This window comes from Pygocentrus nattereri, chromosome 14 (assembly GCF_015220715.1).
Source record: "Pygocentrus nattereri isolate fPygNat1 chromosome 14, fPygNat1.pri, whole genome shotgun sequence".
Taxonomy (NCBI): domain Eukaryota; kingdom Metazoa; phylum Chordata; class Actinopteri; order Characiformes; family Serrasalmidae; genus Pygocentrus; species Pygocentrus nattereri.
Genome location: NC_051224.1, coordinates 13,868,226 through 13,893,219, shown reverse-complemented (window position 1 = coordinate 13,893,219; position 24,994 = coordinate 13,868,226). Strand labels below are relative to the sequence as shown.

The 24,994-nt window shown below is 38.7% G+C and overlaps 1 protein-coding gene across 1 annotated transcript in view; it reads right to left on the bottom strand.

Moving 5' to 3' along the window:
* Positions 1–24,994, bottom strand: part of crhr1 (corticotropin releasing hormone receptor 1) — a 164,887-nt gene that overhangs the window by 66,274 nt on the left and 73,619 nt on the right. The window contains exons 3-4 of the mRNA XM_037544992.1: positions 7,942–7,992; positions 1,848–1,967 (exon numbers count right to left, since the gene is read on the bottom strand). Of these exons, the coding sequence (XP_037400889.1) occupies positions 1,848–1,967; positions 7,942–7,992 (171 nt within the window). The remainder of the gene's footprint in view (positions 1–1,847; positions 1,968–7,941; positions 7,993–24,994) is intronic.

Sequence of the window (24,994 nt, the reverse complement as noted above, 5' to 3'; positions counted from 1 at the left end):
TCCCTTACTCGGCAGAGCTCCCTCAGGCTGAGGTTGGAATGGGGGAGAAGGGGGAAATGGAGAATGTGAATATTCAGCATGCCACTATGTGAAGCTAATTTAGAAAACCTACACCTCAGTCTATGGGGAATAAGGTCTCTATTTTTCTCTCCTGGGGATAACTAGCATGTCTCAGCAGTGCTGCTCTAATTAATGCCCTTTTCCTGTTTAAAACAATACTCAAGCACACACAGACGTGCACTCGCCACGCGTCCGTGTAAAGCCTTGGTACCTGGGTCTCATCTGGCAGGTCACAGATGCAGCCCAATCTGTTTCCGTCCTTATCTACCAGTGCCAGGGACACAAACATCTACAATACCATGCGTAACCGCACATAACCCAGACAAAGTAATAATTCTTCTGGCTGTTTGTCCTCTGATAACATCAAAATGTCAAAAGAAAGGTCTTTCTTTCCCCATCACTAAGCAACATACCAGCTAAAGTGGTATCTACTCGGTCATGTGACTGAGAGGCAATTATTGTTCTCCTTTGAGCATGTTGAGGTGTTTGGAAATGCAGTTACACTGATGGACGAAGATGAGATATATATATATATATATATATAATGGAAATACAGCTGCTGTCGCTGTTATGACAGTGACACTGTTATTATAGCCACAGATGAATTAAAATCACTTAAGCAGTGAAAGGTTTTTAATTTATTGTACTGTCTTGTACAGTCCTGCCTTCCACCTGATGACAGCTGGGATAGGCTCTACCACCAGCCCCCCCCGACCCTGAGGGAGAAGCAGCTTAGAAAATTGTGTGTGTGTGGTGTGTGTCTTGTACAGACTTGATAAATAGTTATTAACTACTACTTGTTTTTGTACCTGAACACTCATGAACTGTTTTTTTTTAACTTCATGCACACATATTACAAATTACATTAACATTATTGTAATAACAAATTTTCATGGGGTCAAACCACCTGACATGGTAAACTGAACCAGCCTAACCATGTTTTAAAAAATTGAAACTCAAGAATTAAAGTCCTTTGCTGTCTGTTATGCAGCATGACATTTGATGAAATCAGAAGTTACAGGCAGATGTTTTTCAATGACTATCGAAAAACATTATTTTTAGACTATTAGTTTAATAATTAGAGTAATAATTAATAGTTTAATAATTAGACTATTATTTAGAAATTCACCAGACAAAATGACCATTTTTAGTGGCTTATTTAATCTGAATATATCACTGGACGATTACACTACCTGACTTTTTTACACTTAAGGAAGCATAAATGCCTAAAATGAATTTATTTTTGATGCACTGAAAGTATTTATAAAGGAGATATTCTGATTCATGCTATGTATTTATTCAATTATTTAATAGGTAATAAAAGACTTGGACACACAAAACAAGACATTAACCCTTCCAGTAAATATTGATTTATATATAGACATACATAAATACACACACGTATGGTTGATTTTACATTATGTATCATAATTTTGGAATATGTACTGTAGATTTTTTTGTTTCCATGTCAAAACATGACAGATATTACAAAGATAAAATACTTTTTACTTTCCTATACACACCAGTAGTTATTAATCAATTTCAAATCATGATTATATCTCTTGTGTACAAAAACAAATTTAAAATTCAGTCTGCACTTCAGACAGAATTTCTCTGGTTATTTTGATAAACTATAAAGAAAAAATTAGAGAATTAATGAAATGTAGGAATATAATGAATGTAAGAAGAGACGTTCAGTGGCCGATGTACCATAGGGACACCGGGAGGTTTAGATATGTTCTTTTGAGTTATCAGTGCTAAAAAAAAAAAATCAGCATTGGACTTACTTGTGGTGTTGTAGCGGACCCCCAGGAAGGTCTCAGGACAGGGCCGTGCTACCACTTCACCTGCACTGCTCCTGGGCCAACACGTCCCGATGCCGTCTATCGATATATTACAGAACAAACCTGAGAGTGAAAAGAAATATTTAATGAGGCATTTTGAGCATTATTTATGAATGCCTTTGCCTAAAGGGAAATTTTGCCATGCTTACACTCTAAGGATGTGCTGAAGCCAAATTAGTATACAAGCTGTTGTGAATGCTTTTCTCCCAAGTACAAATGCAATTTCCCCTGATTCTGCAATGGACTAATACATAATGCAAATCATCAATGTAAACAGATTTAGCTGATAAAGTTCAGCGTATTAACAGTAATGACCCAAGGAAGCACAAACTGTAAGTGAGTTTCTTTGAGATGCTACATATTTAATTTCCCTTTGTCACTTTCTTTGTATGTTTTCACTGAAGCAGATACATCTTCATCATTTTAAGTTTCTATTCCTCACGTTTTATCATCAAAAGCGATCTTCTGTGCATGGTGAACATTAAAGAGTGTTACTTTAAGCTTCTTAATCTTCCCTCGAGTCCATGCCCCCCTGCCTAACCGAAATTTCACTTCTCTTCTGCTTTGGACGGGTCCAGCGTCCGCTGCGCTCTGCAGTGTGTGAAATGCCCTTTAGCTCAGCACAGCTGCCCATATCCGAATGTTTCCTGCGGGATCTCCAACAGGCAAGTTTCATGAGAGTTTGTTAATGCAGTAAATTAAGACTCTTGGGTCTTTAAAAAAAGAACCACATGCAGAGAATCCCTGCCAATTGGATTCAAGTTCAAATCTCAGTCCTGTTGATGTGTTGCCCCTCCCCCCTCCCCCCCTCCATGAAGAGGTATCGCACAGAGTTCTCTACAGGACACAAAAAGTACAGTATCCCCCTCTCACCCTTTTGTATGTGATGCACACTAGGGTGCCTGCATATCTGCATAGGGCTCTCCTTGATGTTTGCCATGGCTTTATCTGCTTTTTATTTCAGCTTTCATTTTTCTCTATGATTCTGCACCATTGCTTACTTAAAACATTTTTGATGATGAGATTAGTGGGAGTCGTAGGGGGTGTGTATCTTTTTTTCCTCTGTAGATCAGGGTGTACAGATTGACCCTGCAGAGATGGAGGGACATAGTTTCAGGTCTTTTGCTATACAGAGAAATGGCTAGGAGCAGACTGAAATTGTTAACTGACAAGACAGAGGAATAAAACAAATAATGGCAAATTAATGAATGTATTAGTGGCTGTGGATGAACATATTATTTGCTGCTTTATAACAGGTGCGTATGTTTATGTCGATCTGTTAAGTGGCCCAAAGGATCGTGAGGCAAAAGCTGCATGAAAATTATGGTGGCTGTTGAATCCACCTGTGTTTGCCTTGACATGCTGGTTAAGTGTCCTGATTGATTAGCTTCAGTTTATTGTGGATTGGACTCTTAATGGGGGTTCTTCACAGGAGAATGTGCTAACAGTGCCATCCAATTATCTCTGAAAAGAGTTTTCATCTGACTGTGAGTAACTGATTGCAGCTGATTTTTATTTATTTCTTTAGTTTTTGTGTAAAAGGATCTTCATTGTATTTGTCTTTTCCCAATTCTGGATATTTTCATTTAAAGCAGTGAGTATCTCATATCATATGACCTGGGTGACAGTCCAGGGGCATTCAAAGACTAGGGGCACCACACTTCTTGTATGTTTATGTTCAGTCTACACACAAATTATTTTTGGTTTTTCCAGTATGGAATTGTGCACATGTCTGAATGTCAAATGGCTGTTTGTTAGACATATTGTACACTTTGCACACAAGAGCCAATATTTTAAATCCTATGTATTGCACTGTCTAGGGAATAGGGGGCCATTTGAGATTCAGCCTCAGCTTGAAAAAAGGTAGTAGATGATGTAAATTGCATAGAAAGTAGCTTTGTTCTTGGGGTGGTAGTTTGGAAGCATACCAGTGCTATATTATTTATTTAAAAATTGTGTATTTTATCATATTTTATATTGTTGGCTGTTTTAGAAAAGCGGTAAACAAACTGAGACCTTGCATTAGTGATTTTATCATGGGTAGGAAGATTTTACTCATCTCTTGCCTAACCTGTGATAAAATCACTGTAATGCACAGCTTCCTGTGCTTTTTGCTTTATTTTGTGGCACTAAGGACTAACATTGTTGCTGGCTAATTATGAAAGAGGTCTTGTTCTCAAATGAAAAGAATCAAAGATTTACTAGGGAACTCAATGTGCCAAAAAGAGATCACCAAGGGTTTAAAAATTGAATGGAGTAATTCTTTTTACATTTTGGCTTCATAGTGCTTTGGTGATTGGAGTCAGTGGAAATGCAGTATGTGTAATTAGGAGAGTGTTAATCTGGGCCTGTAAGTCGTCATCGTATTTTGAGCATTGTGTGAACACAGCAGCTGTCCTTCACATTGTGTGATCATTTCCTGAGGAATGAACCAAGTGGAGTGGTTCACCGTTACTTGGAATACATTTTTAAAGTTAAGAATATTTTTGCTCTTCTGCTATAAGGATACCATTTTGGAGATATGTTTTAGGACAGATAAAAATAGTGCGAGTGTGAGAGAGAGGGAACCAACACCCAGCTGTTGTGAAACTTTTGCCACCGATATGGATACCGTTTGAACCATAAACCACTTGAATATATACCTTTACTTTTCATGCACTCTGGTGGGGAAATAAACATTCACTCATTAAACTAAATTAAGCTAAATACTAGCTTGTCACCAGTAGCTTGCAGTTGCCAGCTTGTTTACCCCTCACCACAATTCAAACAACCAGCAACCTAATCAAGGTTGCCAGGTAGGCAGGGTCCCAGCTTGTTATCCCAGTAAATATATATTAGTGATATATTTGATTACCTTGTAGTATTTCATTTTATTATCTAAAAGCTACCAGTATTGGTGTTTTATTTGTTGCATCTTTGTATTTGTCTCTGATACCAATAAATGCACGTAGCCATAATTTCAGCTTATTTTACCAGCCAAACGATATCAGTCAGGCCTGACACGCAGTAGGGAAGAACAGGGATTCAGTGGATTAAGTGAGTGGAAAATAAAAGATGGATTTATGAATGTGTGCATATAGAACAGGCACAGTGTTGGACAGTATGATGGTCAGTCCACCAAAATGTGCTAAATGGAGTGGGACCTTACTCTTGCTCATGCTCTTATTGTTAAGAAGATCCTCCCTTGTTGTTAGTGAAGCATATAACTGTAGAATGACACAAATTCTAGCTACTGTCCCATTCAAACAGAAGGAAGATGAAAAGCACAGTGCTCTGTGTCTGGAGGGACTTTAGATTAATTAAAGACGCACAGATCAGAGGAGACAGCCCACATAACTGAAATCTGAACTGGGCTATAAAAACATACTCCACATTCATCTGAAAAATAAAATGAAAAATAAAAAAATAAATAAATTCAGTCTTCTTTATTAATGTGAAGAGTTGAAAGTGTACGCAGCATGTTTGGAATCAGATCTGTCAAATGCCTTCAGAAACACTGATTTGTATGTAAATCAACAATGGAACTGGATGAATCTTATAAAAGAATGATGTGTTTTGAGAATGTGATGAAAGTGGGTCATTAAAGCATGAGATTCTGTGGCAAGTATCATTACTGTGAATACTAATTTTGTTTTTCAAAACATTGCAAGGACAGTCTGTACTGTTCATTTGATTTATTCATCATACATGTGCTTTAACAATGGGACATTTTAAAACCCCAGATCTTTGTGTTTCCTTTAAGGAGTTGTTTTTATGTAGTGTCATATATTTATCTATAAGGCATGCCACTGATGCTATATAGGAGCTACTAGAACTTACCCTAGAGATTTGATGCAAGGATATCATAACATCTACACTCAGACAAGCTACTTATTACATGATCTTTTTACAGAGAATCATTAGATAAGCTCAACTTCTGAAGAAAAAAAAAAAAAAGCAAAAATATGTATTTCCCATACCAGTTGTGACCTTTACATGCTACCACAGAGTTGTGACAAGATATTTTCTCAAAGACTAAAACCTTTGCACTCGCAACTTTTTAGATTCTGAGATGTGAAGCATGGCTTGTTTTCAGAATGGGAGCAGTGTTTGGGGAGTTACTCAAAAAATAATTCATAATAAATTATTAATTACTCCTCAAGCTGTATTGGGATTACATACTACTTTCTGTAAAGGGTAACTAGACTTCTTTGTTATTCCCTAAAACAGAACATTTGGACTAACTGGAAAGTACAAGGGAAAAACCCATTATTCCTTTTTAGTGCTTTATTTAGAAAGAAGTAACCAGTAAACGTAATTTGACGGATAATTAGCAAACCAGGGCTGTTCAAATAGAACAGGGGAGCACTGATTTAACCCCGTAATTACTACAAATATATATATATATATATATATATATATATATATATATATATATATATATGTTTGTAACATTGTAATGTTCAGTTTTTCTGAGTGCTCATGTTTATATATGTTAGCCCACAACAACTGGTCAGTTACAGGCCCACCCCACCAGGTTCGGAAACCTGGGTACTGAATATTTGTAGTAAAAGCCCAGGCTTACCTCGTTCATGTACAACAAATTCTTACAAACAATAGTGTTCAGAATGGTTGTAGGATAAAAATGTATCTCGCTTCATTTGGATATTTCACTAAACTCACATAGATTATCTACAGATGATCAAATTGTTAACAAACTGTTGAAATTCTCTTGATACTCTAAACTGTGGCGGGGTTAGGGTTAGGATTCTGACCAGGGTTACGGCTAGGAGTAGGGTGAGAGTTAGGTTTAGGTTTTGGGTTGAGGTTAGGGTTAGGATTAGAGCAAGGATTAGAGTTTAAGAGAATTATGGTCAGTTGAGTAGATATTTAGTTGAATGTAACTTGAAAGTTAATTAAGTATCTATAAAGCATATAAAGTGGACTATCCAAAGAAAGTGGCTAACACCATCGCCTTGCACACAGGCAAAAATGCACACACAATCACTAATGCAACCTTGCACACCTGCATGCCAGTGTGTCTGATATGAGGTGCAGAATGACTTTTTTCAATATTAAATGCAGCAGCAGTGTCTAAGCTGGAGCGAAGGGTCTGGCTGCAGGGCTGCGGATTTACACCTGCAGTTTCACTTCAGCGGTTTCAGGCCAGTGGAACTCATGCACAGTATGACAGCGTGATTGTGCCATGTAAACAAAGTCCTTATAGGAATGTCGAGCATTGAAATATACATGGGAACGCTTGCAACCAGTGGCTGGTCTTCTCATTTGTAACGTCTCTAATGTAAACAGTAACTGTTTGTGCTGTTTGTATGTGTTTGCATGCATTTTACTTTTCAGGAAAGGATACCATTGCCAATATACGAATCGGCCATTGGTAACTAGTTAAAACATAAGCCAAAACACATTACAAAACAATCAAAAACCAAAGCATTTTAGCTAGGATCCATTCAAAAACTAGTTGTAGCCTAAATCTTAATGTTACGTTTAGTTTAAGCCTGGTTAAATGTTTATTTTGTTTATTCCTGCACCTATAATACAAGTGTGAGCACATAAAACCCCCATATTAAGGTAAGTTAATTGTGCTATATGTCTACATAACCCTTTAGTTTACTCAAGCCACATAAGCTGTAATTCTTGTAATATTTGCCCTGTGAATATGTATATGCATTCAGACAAAAGTTTGTTTTGGCCTAAAGTTTAAAATATAACTTTAGCTCAGCACAAATTTATTGGACACCTACATAAAACAACTGAAATGTTAATTAGCCTAAAACTTGTTTTAGATGCATGTGCTGAATGTCACTGGCTTGAACCTGCTGGGGTGAACCTACAGCTGTGAAACTGTTGCTCTGCAGACAGATATTACAGCTGGAAGCTAGAAAATAGGCCTGTTGAAATTGTAAACTATGTAGGAGCAATCTCTAGCACGGTGTGGTGATTTCCCTGTTCAAATAAGTAGTCTAAGTGGTGCTGCCTTGCTTGCTCACATGTAATGAACTAATTAGTAGCAAAATTAGGTGATGGAGAATAAACTCACCTGTGGAATTGCTTGAGCTGGATGTCTGGTTCCACAGTATTAAACTCCGAGCTGTAAAAGAGAAACGTACATTAAAACCAACATGTCAAAAACAAAGTCTGTATACAATTAGTGCATAAAATGTCTTGTTGATTAAACTTTCTTTTTTGCGTTATTTCTGAAAGTAGTAATACATAATGGATTCATTCTGTTCCAAACACATCCATCAGTAAATTGTCAAGGTGAGGAGTGAAAACACAAAAATGTGCAATACTTAAGACTGTAATTGAGAACCACTTCAGGCCTATGATAACAGATGACAAGTTTCCTGACGAGCCCCAGAAAGGACTTCTTTCTGTTTAGAAAGCTGTCCTTTAAATTTACTTATGGGATTTGATATAAACTCTAGGTCTCGCGGAATGGAGTTGATTATCTCAATCCAATACATATGGTAAAAGGTGACATATATACACGGCTCAGTGCAAGTACAGGGCACACTCTGCAAAAGTCAGAGACCACCAGACCACCCTTCATTTTTAATAATTTCTAGTCAAATTAAGTTTTTCATTTTTCAGACATTTCTAAGATTATATAGAAGATAATACACTGGTGTATGGAAGTGGAAAGTTGAAAGAGAAAAATGAAATGAGTTTTAAAAATTGTTCAAATATATAAAGAAAATAGGTTACACATGGTTTCAACCATACAAAACCTGGTACACCACCAAAACTGTCAGGATCTGATAAACAGTACGTATAGCTTTTATCTTTGAGAGACAGGAGAAAATCAAGCTCCACATTTAAAAATATGCAAAAAAGAACACCACTTGCAAACCAAGCAAAGACCACCTCATCTTTGTTGAATGTGTTTGCATTTTTTTGCTAACAACTGAGAATGGAAGCTATAATAGAGACACATGAAATATGGAAAAAATATAATATTTAGTTATTGGGCTTCTGTGAAATGTTCAATTAAATGTTCTGATGCAGAAAAATGAATAACTTGTACTTAAATAAATTCAAGGCAGTTGGAGGAGTCTTTTGAAACGGAGAAGTAAAATCACTGTTGGGCTAAAAGAAAGACATTCCTTTAGATAGCTAATGGGTATCTGTGCTTTGGAAATGCTAGTTTGGTGAGATTCTCTGAACTGAACTGAATTGAATCAAACTGGATACAGAAATCAATATCAGATATGAACACTATTTGGAGATGTTCTGTGCACACTGTTGCCAAAACAAGAAGGCTTACTGATTTCTTGACCTTGTCACTGAAGAGGACCAGTAAGTTCAGGAAAAAAGTGATGAATTTGTGGCTCAGGCAGCGAAACCATGTCAAGAAGATTTATCCAAAACAATGTGATCCATGTTTTTTAAACATGCATGGTAAACGCTCTAAAGCGTGTATAAAGCTAGCATGCCTGGTGTTTTTCATATTCAGAAGCATCTGTAGCTCATTACAGAGGATTTACCTCTTTCCTCCCTTACCTCTTGAAGAATCACCTCCATATCTACTTCCCTCTACCAAAACTCATTCTATTTTAGGCTGGAGAGAGATCAAAGCTCTGTGAAGATGCTATCTACTGAAATGCAAGACACCAGGCACAGATTATAGCCGTGGCTGCTTTTAATAATGTTGCTGATAAGCCCGCACAGTGTGTATTCTATGAGGTGGTGTGCCCTCAAGACCATCATCTATAATCAAAGAAAAAAAGTTGATTCAGGCTTGTGGACAGCATGGTTTGCTTTTGACTTCATCAACCATTTGTCTGTGTTGGATAAGAGTCATCATTTGCTATTGTAACAACCTTGCAACTTTATAGGTAAAGAGAAAAAAAATATCTTAAATATACATTAAATACTCAACCATGATTGTGTGTGTGTGTGTGTGTATATATATATATATATATATATATATATATATATATATATATATACATACATTCAGGTGGAATTTGTTTTCCATGTGGATGTGACCGATGGGAGTGGCTACTCAATTTACACTACCCTCACTCCAGAGAATATAATATGATACATAAATTTAATTGAGCCATTGCATTGTTTATCCTAACCATATATATATATATATATATATATATATATATATATATATATATATACATACACACACACACACACACACACACACACTAAGCCACTTCTCCTTTTGGGTCGCGGGGGCTGCTGGAGCCTCCTATCACAGCGGTCATCGGGTGGAAGGCAGGATATACACCCTGGACAGGTTGCCAGTCCGTTGCAGAGCTTAAACCACATTAAATGTTAAACAAACTAAACTAAACAGGCTAATAGTGTAGCTTAACACACCACAAACGGGTTTGATTGTCTTTTTAACACCAACATGAGTGACTCTTCACTGGCTCAGATTTGAGTTTTATCCTTTGAATTTGTCAGTGAAGCATCAGTGAATTGGGATTGAGCATTTGTGTGTCAAGCTTGCTAAGCTAGCATTAACCTTTCGTGCTAACAAGGGCAGCAGTATAGCAATGCAAGAGTAGCTCAGCTAAAGGCTCCACATACAAGGTCAGATCCCTCAGATTCAAATTTTTGTCCTTTAAACATGCGGCAAAGGAGCTTCATTGATCCAGAATCAAACATGCTTTGGCATGAAGCTGTAGCATGCCAAACTACTGCTCTCTGCTACTAAGATGAATCTGAATATCATCATTGATAATTTATTGATTTTTTTTTTTGGAACATTTGACACGGTCAGATTTCTGTTTTAGTTAACAGCTAACTTTACAGTCCAGAACTGTCAAAGTTGTTAGCGCAGGTTTGTTCTGTAGCTGTGAGCTACCTTTTGCCACATCATGCTTCTGTCATTAACAAGATTTATTATATTAGACCGTAATATGTCAAAGCACATTCATTATATATGAAACTAAGCTGCTATGTAGCGTACCCACTACTTTTTGCACCCACATTTTTTATGGTATACTGAAAAGGCTATGATAACACATTTGATCCAAATAGTAATTTATATAATCAAATTACCTTGTCTAAAGCCCTATTCAGACAGGATTCGTTTTGCATGAGGAGGTAGGGTGATATAATTATCAGTAGGGTTTGATTATTACTCCTGCTTGACTGCACTATGTCAGTCATTTTTACTAACTTCAGCCTTTTTGTTCTTTGTGGCTAAAATCAGGCTGAACATCACTGTAATGTCTCATGTGTAAAACTAAGAATTTACAGAAATGCATCATTTTATTTAATGCAATGAAGTTGTTGGCTGTTTGCTGTGAATTTCCAAGTTAATGGCAATGCTAATAACAGACTGAACTCACTCAAGACAGAAAGATAAATGGTTAGGATAAACAATGCAATGGCTCAATTAAATTTATGTATTATATTTTATATTCTCTGGAGTGAGGGTAGTGTAAATTGAGTAGCCACTCCCATCGGTCACATCCACATGGAAAACAAATTCCACCTGAATAGGGCTTAATAGAAGTAAACAATGTATGTGTGTGTGTGTACATTTTTTATATATATATATATATATATATATATATATATATATATATATATATATATGTATATATATATATATACACACACACACACACACACATATACACACACACTGCTCAACCTCCCTGGGAAAGTCTATGCCAAGGTGTTGGAAAAGAGGCTTCGACCAATAGTTGAACCTCAGATTGAGGAGGAGCAATGCAGATTCCGTCCTGTGGAACAATGGATCAGCTTTTCACCCTCTCACAGATTGTTGAGGGGGCATGGGAGTTTGCCCACCCAGTCTATATGTGTTTTGTGGACTTGGAGAAGGCTTACGACAGTGTACCCAGAGATACCTTGTGGGGGGTCCTCCGAGAGTATGGGGTGCCAGGGCTACTACTCTGGGCCATTCAGTCTCTGTACTCCAGGAGTGAGAGCTGTGTTCGTATACTCGGCATTAAGTCTTTCTTTAACCCTTTCAGTGTTAGTGTTGGACTCCGCCAGGGTTGTGCCCTGTCTCCACTCTTGTTCGTGATATTCATGGACAGAGTGTCAGGGCGTAGCCGGGGTCAGGAGGGCATTATGTGTGGAGGCCAGAGGGTGGCGTCACTGCTATTTGCAGATGTTCTTTTGGCTGAATCACATGGATGCCTACAGTCCTCACTGGAATGGTTTGCTGCTGAGTGTGAAGCGGTTGGTATGTGGATCAGCACCTCTAAGTTTGAGTCCAAGGTCTTGGCCCAGAAAAGGATGGCATGCTCACTCCAGGTAAGGGGTCTTGTTCATGAGTGATGGGAAGAGGGATCATGAGATCGGCCACAGGCTGGGACAAGCGGCAGCAGTAATGCGGTCACTGTACCAGACTGTAGTGGTGAAGAGGGAAGTGAGCCATAAGGCAAAGCTCTCTGTTTACCGATTGGTCTACATCCCGACCCTCACCTATGGTCATGAGCTGTGGGTAATGACCGAAAGAACAAGATTGCAAATACAAGCGGCGGAAATGAGCTTCGTAGGGTGGTGGCGCTGCACTCTATTTGATAGAGTGAGGAGCTCAGAGTAGAGCCGGTACTACTCCACATTGAGAAGAGCCAGCTGAGGTGGTTCGGGCATCTGATCCGGATGCCAGGCACAACCTACCGGGACAAGACCCCGGGGTGCTGGAGGGATTATCTCCAAGTTGGCCTGGGAGTGGCTTGGGGTACCCGGGAATGAACTGGAGGAAGTTGCGGGGGACAGGGTCGTTTGCTCTCTCAACAACTGCTACTGCGACTATATCTGGACTGAGCGGTTAACAACAATGAAGATTAAGACTTTATATATATATATATATATATATATATATATATATATATATATATATATATATATATATAATGTGTTCATATACACACACAGTATGATAACATAAGATTAAATAGGTATTTTTTGGACCATTTCTTTTGGCCTATTCATCATCACAAAATGTGCACATAATTTAAAGACAAGCTGCTATTTTCAGTTGGTTTACAACCAAGGCTTCAATATGACCGTTTGCTTTGAGGCACACTCTGTGGATGATTCTGCTGAAGCTGCTCATTTCAGTTACTGAACAATTCCTGCGTTTAACAGGATGTCAAAAATGTGTAATATAGCTTTATTGTTGACATAGTAATTCATTTAGTGCCATAGTGTACAGCATTGCCTATAGTGCAATTTCCATGAGCAGCAGCAGCGTTATGGCTAATGCTGCTTGACAACATGACCCATTTATAAATCATTCCTTCTTGCCATGTCACTGTTGCATTTCCTCAGTACTATTTACTGTGTTGATTTGCACTGGCAGGGCTTTGCTACCCATCTCTCTGCAGCACTTTCAGTTTGCTTCTGCATTCTCCCCATAGTCTGCTGCTCACCCAGATAAAACAGGCCGGCCTATTAATCATTTACGGCACAAAAGAGATGCTCTTAGCCTAACAGACTCCATGCTGTTTGAGGTGAGGCATCAACACTACTGGCTGTCGGCTAACCCCCCACAAGTGGAGACTGTGAGAGGCTCTTTCCTCTTATCATTCATAATAGATACAAGCAATCAAATTTGCATTCACAAAAATGTTGAATGGATACATGGCATGCATGATAAATGCTGCAAGAAGTGATATCTTGTCAAGTGAATGCACTCTAAATGTAGGAAATATCTTGAATTATATTTGATTGAGAACTGTTCTGTCTAAGAATATTCATCCAATTTCTCCAGTTTGACTTATTTTTTCTCCAATGTATTTCTGTGGAGTATCCAGAAGGCTAGTCTGAGAGCCACTGTTTCACTTACTGAGTGGCTGACTCATCTGTCCTTGACTGAAACCCATTGTTGATGCACACATGCACAAATGATGCTCAGTGTAAACATATGGTGGTGCTATACATATAGCTAAATGAACACTGGTCATTGCCCTATTACTGATCTTCTACTCCTGTAGCGCTAACATGAATAAAGAAAGCAGTAAATGCATTCAAGCACATTACATTTTTTAATAATAACACTGGTACACTGGCATTTTTAATAATAACACTAGCCATCAAGAGAACTAATACATGAACACTGAATGCATCAAAATGTATTTTTTGAATTATCACTTTAAAAAGAATTTGCCAGTATGTCAGCTACCTTAAATCTTGATTTAAAAAAACTTTTTTGGTAATATTTACTAAACCCTGCGATGGACTGGCGACCTGTCCAGGGTGTATCCTGCCTTCCGCCCGATGACCGCTGGGATAGGCTCCAGCACCCCCCCCCTTCATATTTACATGTTTGTTCTTTCTATTATTATTATTATTATTATTATTATTATTATTATTATTGCTTCTACTGTTGGTGATAGTAGTACAAATAATAATAATGTCCTGTACCAGAGACACACATAACTGGATGACACACATAACTATGCAGCCAATGAGGTCCAGCAAACGAGTCCTGCCAAATTTTGTTAAAGTACATATAATGAATTTCTATACTGAAATAAGTTATGTTCTTTAAAACTAATGTCCTTTGTTTAGTGCAAAGTTTCTCTTTATGTGCAAAGTTTAATGTATTGGGGGAAGAAAAGCCAGAATGTAATTTTTATGCCGTACACATTTGAAGCGCCGTTCTCTGTGTGCTTTCTTGGTGATGGCTACTATCCAGATACAGTAGGACCATATTAGATGAGATCAGTTTGTTTTCTGTACAAAAAATATTTGTTTTCTCTAGCTGTGTACATTGTACTAAATTATTTCTGAAATGCAAAATCAGTTTATATTGGGTTGGATGTACAAGCCCTTGGTGTTTTTATTGCAAGTGGAGTTTATCCCTGTGACCATATGTGTGTTTAGTTTAGGCTTCATGGGGAGAACATAGTTCTCATAGGATATGAGAGATAAACACTCATGCTTCCCTTTCGGCTTGTGAGAGCTTCTGAACATTGGAAAGGAATTGTAGTCCACACCACATGGCCGTGAACATGAGGCGCTCCTCACTGCTGCGTTTATGGAGTTTTTCAGGATCAATTCCCCTCTGACCTAGATTTTTTCACTCTGAGGGGCTGGCTAAAGAGACTAGCTTCAACTCGGCTGATGCATTTGTTTCAAGCAATCTTTGCTAGTATTTACAGGCTTTATCAGGCATACACTTGACTGGAAGTTTACAGTGGGAAAGAATTTTTAGTAGGAGCATACAGATATGAACATTTTGTCATCAATACCAATTTCAGGTGCAAAAGAAATTGGATAACCCATTGTTTTGGCTAATATCAGATTACATGGTCAAACATTAAACAGGTTCTGATAGTAATTTATTGATTAATTGTGAGTAAACGTGACTGATGTTGTAAATGTGTGAAAGCATTGTTATTAAATTGAAGTCAGAGACCAGCCATTAAAATTTATTTCATATGCAATCAAAACACTCATTAAGTACGACTTTTTTAGCATCTTGGGGAAAAAACCCCCACATAAGCAACAAAGTTAGTCAGTCCTCAGCAACTAAATGTCATGTATAATTTTGTGTACAGCCTTACATTACAGTATTCATTCCTATCAAGTGCTTACTGACTGTTTTGAATGAATGAATGATGGTCTTTGCTTTTTGCAGGATATTATCTACAATATAAAAACCTCAGAAATAATATCTACATTATTAAAAAAAATAATATAAATTGCTTTTTTCCATTTTTTTCCCCTCTAATAGCGAGTAATCCATTTAACTTTAATTGCCAAATTAATACATTCTTTGGGCTATAAAATAAGAGTTTCTGCTACTGAGAAACTCTTATTGTATTGCAAGAATATGGACATATTCCTTGCCATTATTAATTCCTTTATTCCTTATGCTGTTTTTAAACATGACTGTTAACTAAAGGCAATACTCTAGGTGCTCTATTAGAAAAAGAGAGATTAGATCATTAAAAAGGTTAATAGAGAGCATCTCACAACATCTAAAGGCAGCAGAAGAAATGACATGCAACCTCTACACCACAGTCATGTTGTTTGGGCCATCAGATTGTGGATCAGTAGCTAGCTCCAGGAACAGATGGTCATAGTGCAGATGACTGAGCACTGATAGAGAGAGGAGATGAGGATGAGGGAGTCCACAGCACAGCTCCATCAGCCAGGATTGTAATGTGGATAGAGGGGTAAGAGCATCATGTGAAACATGTGAAGACTGGTACATTTAGCCCTTTTTTGTACAATTGTATCGTTTTTTTCAGAATGGAGAACATTTACCTCCTTTTATTACAAAAGTAAGATATGCAGAACAAAAAAAACTGCTAAACATTTCGACAAAGTATTACACTATATATAATATTATATATATATATATATATATATATATATATATATATATATATATATATATATATATTCAGTGTGTAAAGCTTATGGCATATTTTATATACTTTATTTGTTATGTTTTTTTTATTAGGTGAAACTAAAATTAGAAATTGTGCACTGATCTTTGCAGAAACAAGTCATACAATGTAAATGTTTTCTCTGTAGAGGATGCATTTTATTTTCCCTTAGAAATTCAACGAAACAGTGTGAGTGGATATAATCCTGTCACAAGCTTATATATTTTGCAATAAAGTTTTATTAAGCTACGACTCCATAGGAAGTAAACGTCGTTGCACCTTTTTGATGTATGTATATAAAGAGATTCTGTCTGAACAAAGGGTTTGATAAAAAGACTATCAGTAAATATATAAGGTTTTTCCAGTAAAGTGATAGTTAGTGATCTTCATGGCATTTTTGTATTCAAACTTTGGGCCTTCATAGGTAACTGCACCTGTAACTTGATAGTAAAAACTTACTTACTGCCAGTGAAAAGAAAAATGTCAATCATTTATTAATTTATTTTGTGAAAGACAGCAGTCTTCCTACACATGAATAAACATAGAAGAGTGTTCTAGAAATGAGCTATGTGCTGCAGGCAGATACTATGCCTGTACAAAAGACTCTTCTATGTTACGCTGTGCATTTTAGGATTTTCCCAGATCACAGCATCAGCTTTCAATTTCAAGAACTACTTTGGTCAGGCTCCCGAGAGGCGCAAGCGTCTAAGCGTTGGCCTTCATCGGGACATCATGAATTTGATCCATCCATGGCTAGGAGTCCTAGAGAGCACAGTTGGCCTTACTCTCTCTGGGTGGGTAGGATGCCCCCCTCCCACATCACTCAAAGTGATGCTAGTCAACGCAGGCGTCTGATGTAACAGATCTGGCGGTTGGCGCTTTCCTCCGAGCATGTTCAGCTGTTGAGTGATGTTGCGTGAGTGGCAGTTCTAAAAGATGCTGGGGCTGGTTTCACAGGTCTCTGAGGAAGCCTGTGTTAGCCTTCACCCTCCTAGCGTTGATAGCACTGTGTGACTGGGGGAGTCCTAACTAAGCGGGTGGAATTGGAGACGACTAAATTGGGTAAAACTTCAAATAAAGAACAAATTTGGTCTTGAGAAAAAGACACAAGTAAAATCATGTCTCAGCTGTTATTCATCAGGTGAACTGGGTTCTTTTAAACAGCCTTAGGCGAAATTGCTTCAGAGACTAAAGCAAACAGCTAAGCTAAGCAGACAAAAACCAGCTAGTAAAGTTCTTTCTTACTAGATTAATTACAATTGCTTGGCCAAACATGGCAAAACACTGTAGACAGATTTACTGAACTGTGCTTTAAGATGTTATAAATAGCTAGCCCAAACATAACTAAACACCTGCTTCAGAAAACACTTTGAGTGTAGGACATGGTTCAGTGCTTCATGTAATATCAGATTTCACCACAATTCAGACCGTGCTAAATGCAAAAATGTGACTGGAGTGTATATATACACATACAGTGTAATACTCAAGCAATAAAATCAGTCCAACCCTTTTTTTCAAAGGAGGGGATTTAAAAATAATGAGATTTTTGGCCAAAATTAGCACATTATTGAATATCATTGATTAAAATTGATTTTAACATTCCAAAATCACTGCAGCTGACTTCATAAACACATCATGATGCACTGCTGATTATGCACATTATAGCCCTCTTTACTGAGGTCTTTGCCCTGTAAAACTTGTGCATAGCATATGGAAATAACTGCAGAGCAATCATAAAAGCACAAACATAGAGGTTTAAGTGTAAAATTTATGATGCATGACAACTTTGAGTAACTTTCAGACAAGTAAGGTTTCAGAGACTCTTTTGCATTAGCAGATAATCCTTGAGTAAACACGAGCACCTCCTGACCGGCCTGCTGGTGGTGTTATTTCATGGGTTATGTAATAAGTAACTGCGGTGGTAGCTGTTTATTACATGTGCTGTGTTGAGCATCAACTTTGTCTTCTTGTGACAGGACTGTATTCAGCAGTGTGCAAAAGTCTTAGGCCATCTGAGAAAATGATGTAAAGCTATTTACATTCATGTAATGTAATGTACATGTACATTCAGTACATAAATGTTTTTGTTGGGGGGAAAAAACACTTAATATTAGAACAAATTTAAATAAACCACTCATAGTGGTTTGATGTGTCACTGTGTTAGCTTGAACAGTCCCACCAGGATCTGGTGACCTAGTTTAGTGATTGTTCTGAGCTAAACTGCATGATTTTCCAGCAGCTTTTCTCAATTATTTGTGACAATATTTGCATTTTGTTTTTTTAGGGGGGCATATTTTGCAATGGAACTTTAGGAATGTGTGATGACTGTGAGCTTCATATATTACATGCAGACAGAATAGAAAAAAATGTAATGTTTTAAATTCTCAAAGAAAAGAGTATAATATTTTCTATTGACATGATATAATGAAACTACTAAGCTCCATTTTTCTACAGTCAAATGTTCATCAAAGTTGAAGAAAAGAGGCAATATAAAGTTCTCAAACTTATTTTGGTAGAATATCCAGGAGCACTGTGTGACTGATGGAGAGGTACAAGGAAAAATAATATTCATAATTATTATTTTTTTTAAATTTACTAATATTTTACCATCAACATAGTAAATAATAGTGAATAAAATGGCTACATTTGTGTTGTAGACATCACAACCTCTGGTTCCTGTCACCAACCAGTCAAATACCCAGTTCAGATAATCAGTCCTTCTTTAAAAGGAATCAGGTGGTGGGGGGATTTAACAAGTCTATACAGTGGCTGGAATACAGCGAGAAGTCAGTAACCAAACCTTTGTCCTTTGTCCCTATGGTCTCTAACCAAAAACAAGACACAATGTTTTACTGTATATATGTTTGTATGTCTTTGTTCTAATGTTCTGTAGTGTTTTTACTGGCACACTTACTGTTAATATAAATAGTTTCAATGTTCTTGTCTGCCTAAGATGTTTGCACAGCACAATACTGTGCTGTACACCGTGAGATCAGTTGGGCATGAATGATTTCAAGAAAAAAGAAACTAATTTTGAACAAGCTTCTGATCAGCACAGGGAAACACTGCTCATAACACAGTCGTGACCGTGCTGTCAGAGAGTGAATGGATGCTAATCACTTTAGTGTTAATTGCAGTGTGAGAGCTTATGCGCACAGTTAACCACAGGTTTCTGCACGGCTTGCTGGGTTGAAACGGGTACACGTCTGCAGAGTGACATGTTATGGTACCCTTTTGGCTCACGACTGCACTGCTGTAGAGTGCTAAAAGCCATGTCACAATATGGCATAAAATATGTGTCAGTCTGTCAGGCAATGTACCAAATTGAAAGCTCTCACTATAAGGCGTGCCTTTGTTTTACTGATTGATATAAGTATTTTTCACACATTGGAAAAGAGAGTGAGCTCATTCTTGGAAGAGTGGATTTTCATGCATTTCATATTAATGTAGTGGTCATAAAGACTAAAACTGCCGTGGTTCTTTGAATTCACGTCTTTAACAAATTTGGTTCTTTCAACAACCAATCAATTGAATAGTTTCTGATGAATACAGCACTTTACAGTCCCTTAAGGTCTACATACTTATAAGAAAGGTGGAGATGTGAAACAAAGTACTAGATATTTATTTTGTTAGCATAATGGTAAGTTCTGAGACCATGAAGTTTGTTACACTGAAATAGCCAACAGATTCCATGTACTGAGGAAGAATACAGACAAATACCTCATGATTATTTTGAGCAACAAGGTGGTAACTTCAACTTAAGCCTTACTAAATTCCAATATAATGTTACATGCTTAAGCAGGAAAGTAAATTGGGAAATAAAAGTACCAAATAAGATGTTGGCAGTTGTAAAATGGTGGCAGAAAAGACTGTTTTCTGAAGTAAATGACAAAGACCCAGTCAAACTATTCAGAATCCTTGCTTTGTTGGATATCCCAGATTTAATACATACTGTGTAATTTTTATTTTTTATTTTTTTTTGCAATTTATAACTATCTGGTGCTTTTTTTAATTAATTTTTTTTATCCAAAATATTTGCACAGTACTGTTGAGTTTGTACCACCTGCTTATCCAGATAATAGCTAGAACCTGTTGGGCATTTCTGTATAATTTAGTTATGGCTGCTTTGGAACTTACTCTCGGTTAACCAAAAACAATTACATACTACTTTGGAATTTATACCGTAATACCTGGAACTGGAGCTATGGTAGAAGAAGGAATTACTAAAGAAATATTTAGTACTCCTTCGACCCCTGACCATACCTACAGGGCATACTGATTCTTTCATAAACCATCCATTGAATAGTTTCTTAGGGAGCCAAAAGTGTTTTTCTATGGCATTGCTCCAAAATATCCTTTGTAGCAGTTTTATTTTTTAAAAGTTTAATATTAATGAAAGGTTTGCAGATTTATTCTATTTTTGTATCAATATCCATGGCATTCCTAGCAAGTAAGATAATAAATTTGTGACATGCATCACTTTCTTCTGCGTTGTTTCCTTTGATGAATACATCTTCAGTGCATCCAAATAAAATTAATGTTAAGTGTAAAAATATCAGGTGTTGTGATCATCCAGCTGTATGTGCAGATTAAGTAATAAAAAGATTAATTAGTCATGTAAATTTTAAATACCATAATTAGCCATGGATTTATGTTTGGAAACCTTTAAAATCATATGTTGCAAAATATGGCAGCTTAAAAAGAATTTAACAATTTAAAATCATCTGTTTGTAAATCATGCAGCATGACTGACATACTGACATGGACTTTTATTCTGGCATACTTCTAAGAAAATGTGGGAAGGATATTCAATTATAAAGCATTCCCCAAGTGACATTCATGGTGCAATGCCAAAGTCAGCAGCCATTGAACAAAGGTTTATACAGATGTCCAAGTACAAATACTAGTTTTAAGATGTTTTCAGTAGTGGTGAATAATTTTTAAATATAATATTTTTAATTGATGTGTGGTTGTGCAACCTGACGTTTATTTGATAGTAAAACTGATGATACTGATTAAAACTGCATTTATACTATTGTTAAAGCTGTGAAACAATTTCATTGAATAGATTTTTGTAGATACAAAAATGAACATTTATATTGTTTTTCATAAGAATTTAAGCTATTATTTTAAAAGCCTTGTTTGTAATTGATGCAAGAGTATTTGACTTCGCCAGTGTTTGCAGTGTAAGCTCCTACTGGATGGAAAGAAGAGAAGAGGAATATTCATGTGAAACAGCAAGTATAAAGGAAGGAAAGAGTGAAAGCATGAAAGAAAAAAATGAAAAACCCAATGGTATTAAAGAGAGAACATATGACAGAAAAAAGAAGTAGGAGAACTAAAGCAGGCAAAAGTACAAATATAGAAAGTGGCACAGTCACTGTGCCATGGTCATGGATTCATTATTGAGACGAACTGTGCTTACTGCAAGAGCTTGTGACAAACACACTAGAGACTTATTCAACTTATCAACCTTTTATCAACTGTGACAGTATCACAAGGCTGAGTTTTCACACAAAGAGCTTTCTATGGGAGAGGACATTTTAGAGAGAGATGCTGGTATTCCTGGTAACCTAAGCAATATCCTCATTCCTGTCTCTTGAACATGTTACTGATACCGTAATACCTCAGTGATGATTGGTGTAGCATACATGTAAAAACATCAGATTATAAGTGACATCTGTTAGACGTGCATTGCAGTTACTTTCTGGAGTATAAATATATTGGAGTACTTTCAACAATATTCAATTTCAGATAAGGTTAAACGTTTTTCTGTCTTTTTAAATTTTTAATAACTTACAGAATAAGATAATCTGCACTTTTCAGAACTTCCTATTTTATTTTATTTTTTTGTGAGTTAAGAGTAACAACAACAGAGGTGCTTTATTACACCCAAAGCTGTGACTTAGATGCTCTATTGCTTTTTAGCTTCCTAATGTGAGCTAATGTTGAATCTATGTAACTTTTCAGTTTAGGGTCCCCTTAAACATGACATTTTGTAATGTATGAACAGAATCGCAGACGCTCGCAGGTAAAAGGGGAAGAGATTTATTACCGGAGGTAATCAGGAGAATCCCCAGAGGGAGAAAACATATATCCGAGTCCAATCCAAAGTCGTGACACAATTCAGTCCAGGCAGGCAGAGGTACACAAGGGCAAAACAATACACAAAACCGGGTCAGGAGTAGCAAGAAGTCGATACACAGGAAATATACTATAGTTAAACCGCTCAGTAATTGCATGGAACAATACCTCGCAAAGAGTCCAAGTAAAGTCCCAGCTTATAAAGAGAAACAGGTGCACAACATTAGAATTCCGGCGACTGTGATCGCTGACAGGTGTGGGGGAAGATCACGTGATCCTCCCTAGCATTCTGGGAAGTGGAGTCCGACTTCCCCGTTGACTGCGTGACAGTACCCCCCCCCAAAGAGTCCTGACGGACCTGACCACGGGGACGACCAGGACGACCACACCGACCACCACCAGGAACCAGGCCGGAGTCGCCAGAATGCCGGAACGACTGCGATCCTCGCATCCCAGACCCCAGACGGGCTGGCTGGGAGCAGGAGAGTCCCTTGCGTGGGCGGCCTCGTGGACGTGGGGCCGGTCTCTCCGGGTGCCGACTGTGAAAGTCCCGGATGAGACCCAGATCCAGCACATCTTTAGCCGGTACCCAAGACCTTTCCTCTGGACCATAGCCTTCCCAGTCCACGAGGTACTGCAATAGTCCACCATGCCTGCGGGAATCTAGCAGTCTCCGGACAGCATATACCGGCGTTCCTTCCATCCACTCTGGTGGAGGTGGCGTAGTATCTGGTGTCGCCTCGTCCAATGGTCCTGTAACCACTGGTTTGAGTAGAGAAACATGGAAAGAATTAGATGAACGAAACCTTGGGGGTAAGTCTAGCTTATAAGTAACGTCATTGATTCTCTTCAAGATTTTGAAAGGTCCAGTGTATTTGGGAGATAATTTTTTACAAGTCCCCTCAGGACGTCTGAAGTTCTTGGTGGATAACCACACTCGATCTCCTGGATTGTAGGTGGGTGTTGGACCCCTGTGTTTATCCGACTGTACCTTTTGCCGACGAATAGCCTCTTCTATTCTGCAGTGTGTTTGTTCCCATACCTGCTCACTCCTTTTCATCCATTCATCTACCGCCGGAACATTGGTTCGGACCCCTATCCAGGGTGCAACAGGTGGCTGGTAGCCTAGGATACACTGAAAAGGGGTTATACCGGTCGTAGAGCTAATGAGGGAGTTTTGTGCTATTTCTGCCCAGATTAAATAGCGTGACCAGTCTCTGGGATTTTCATGGCAGAAGAGCCGCAAGAACTTCCCTAGTTCCTGATTAGCTCTTTCACATTGTCCATTCGATTCGGGATGGTAACCTGAAGACAGACTGATTGAGACCCCCAAATGTTCAAAAAACGCTGCCCATACCTGAGACGTGAATTGGGATCCTCTGTCGGAGATGATATCTTCCGGAATTCCATACACCCGGAAGACCACTTGAAATAGGGCTTCTGCTGTCTGAAAGGCACTGGGAAGGGCTTTGAATGTCACAAACCTGACTCCCTTCGAGAATCTGTCAATTATCGTCATTATGGTAGTGAATGTCTGTGAGACTGGCGGCGGGTCCGGAGGCGCGGCGACTGGCGGCGGGTCCGGAGGCGCAGGCTTGCCGCGGGGTGCGGCCACGGGATCAGAAGTGCCGCGGGGTGCGGCCACGGGATCAGAAGTGCCGCGGGGTGCGGCCACGGGATCAGAAGTGCCGCGGGGTGCGGCCACGGGATCAGAAGTGCCGCGGGGTGCGGCCACGGGATCGGGCTTTCGGGCTGGGGACCTCTGCTGCAACCTGGAGGAACACACAGATACTGGACCCACTCGGCCGTTCCCAAAGCTCACTCGAGCGATAGGCAGCTCGCAGTGACGCTTGCGAACGAGCCGAGTACCAAAAAACGGGTCATCTGAATGCTCCTTCTGTCTGACCCCGTCTTGCACTGCAGGTCGCTCCTCCCTGCAGTGGCGCTCAAGACGGGCAGACCCAAGGCGCTTACCTGAGCTCTCGTCGCCCGGACACAAGGCGGGAAGGTCCTCCGCTTTCTTGTGGGACTGACGAGACGCTCGTGTTCCCTCAGCGCCAGGGGATTTGCTGTCTCCGGCTTGGTGGCGTTGGGACACTGCGAACTCGGGCTGCCTAGAAACAGCCGGAGTTTCGTCCCAACGGAACAACCACATGCCGGAGTCTCGCTTACCTGCTGCGTCCTGTGGTGGCCAGTCTTTCTGTAAGGGGGAGCGAGGAGGCGGACGCACACGCTGAGATAAGCAAGATTTATTAGGGGCAAATCCAGGGTCGTGGTCAAAACAGTCCAGGGTCAGTGAGCCGACACGTACAGATTTGGGGTATGACATAACAAAGATCAGAACCCACACAAACAAAGACCAGTTACACAGATACGAGGATACAAAGATACAAAGACTGGCAAGTCTGTTACGAAATCGACAGCGATGTGTGACCATGGCCGGTTGGGAACTGGTAGGGGTAGAAGTCGCCCCGCTGGCAGTACTTTAGGTGTCTTGCATTGGGCACAAATGGAACATGAGGCTACAAAATTATGTACATCTTTGATCATGTCCTCCCACCAATATCTATTAATAAGGAGTTGTTGGGTGCGTGTTTCACCTGGGTGCCCTGATGTTAATGACGAATGTGCCCAGGTGATAAGTGCAGTTCTGAAGGC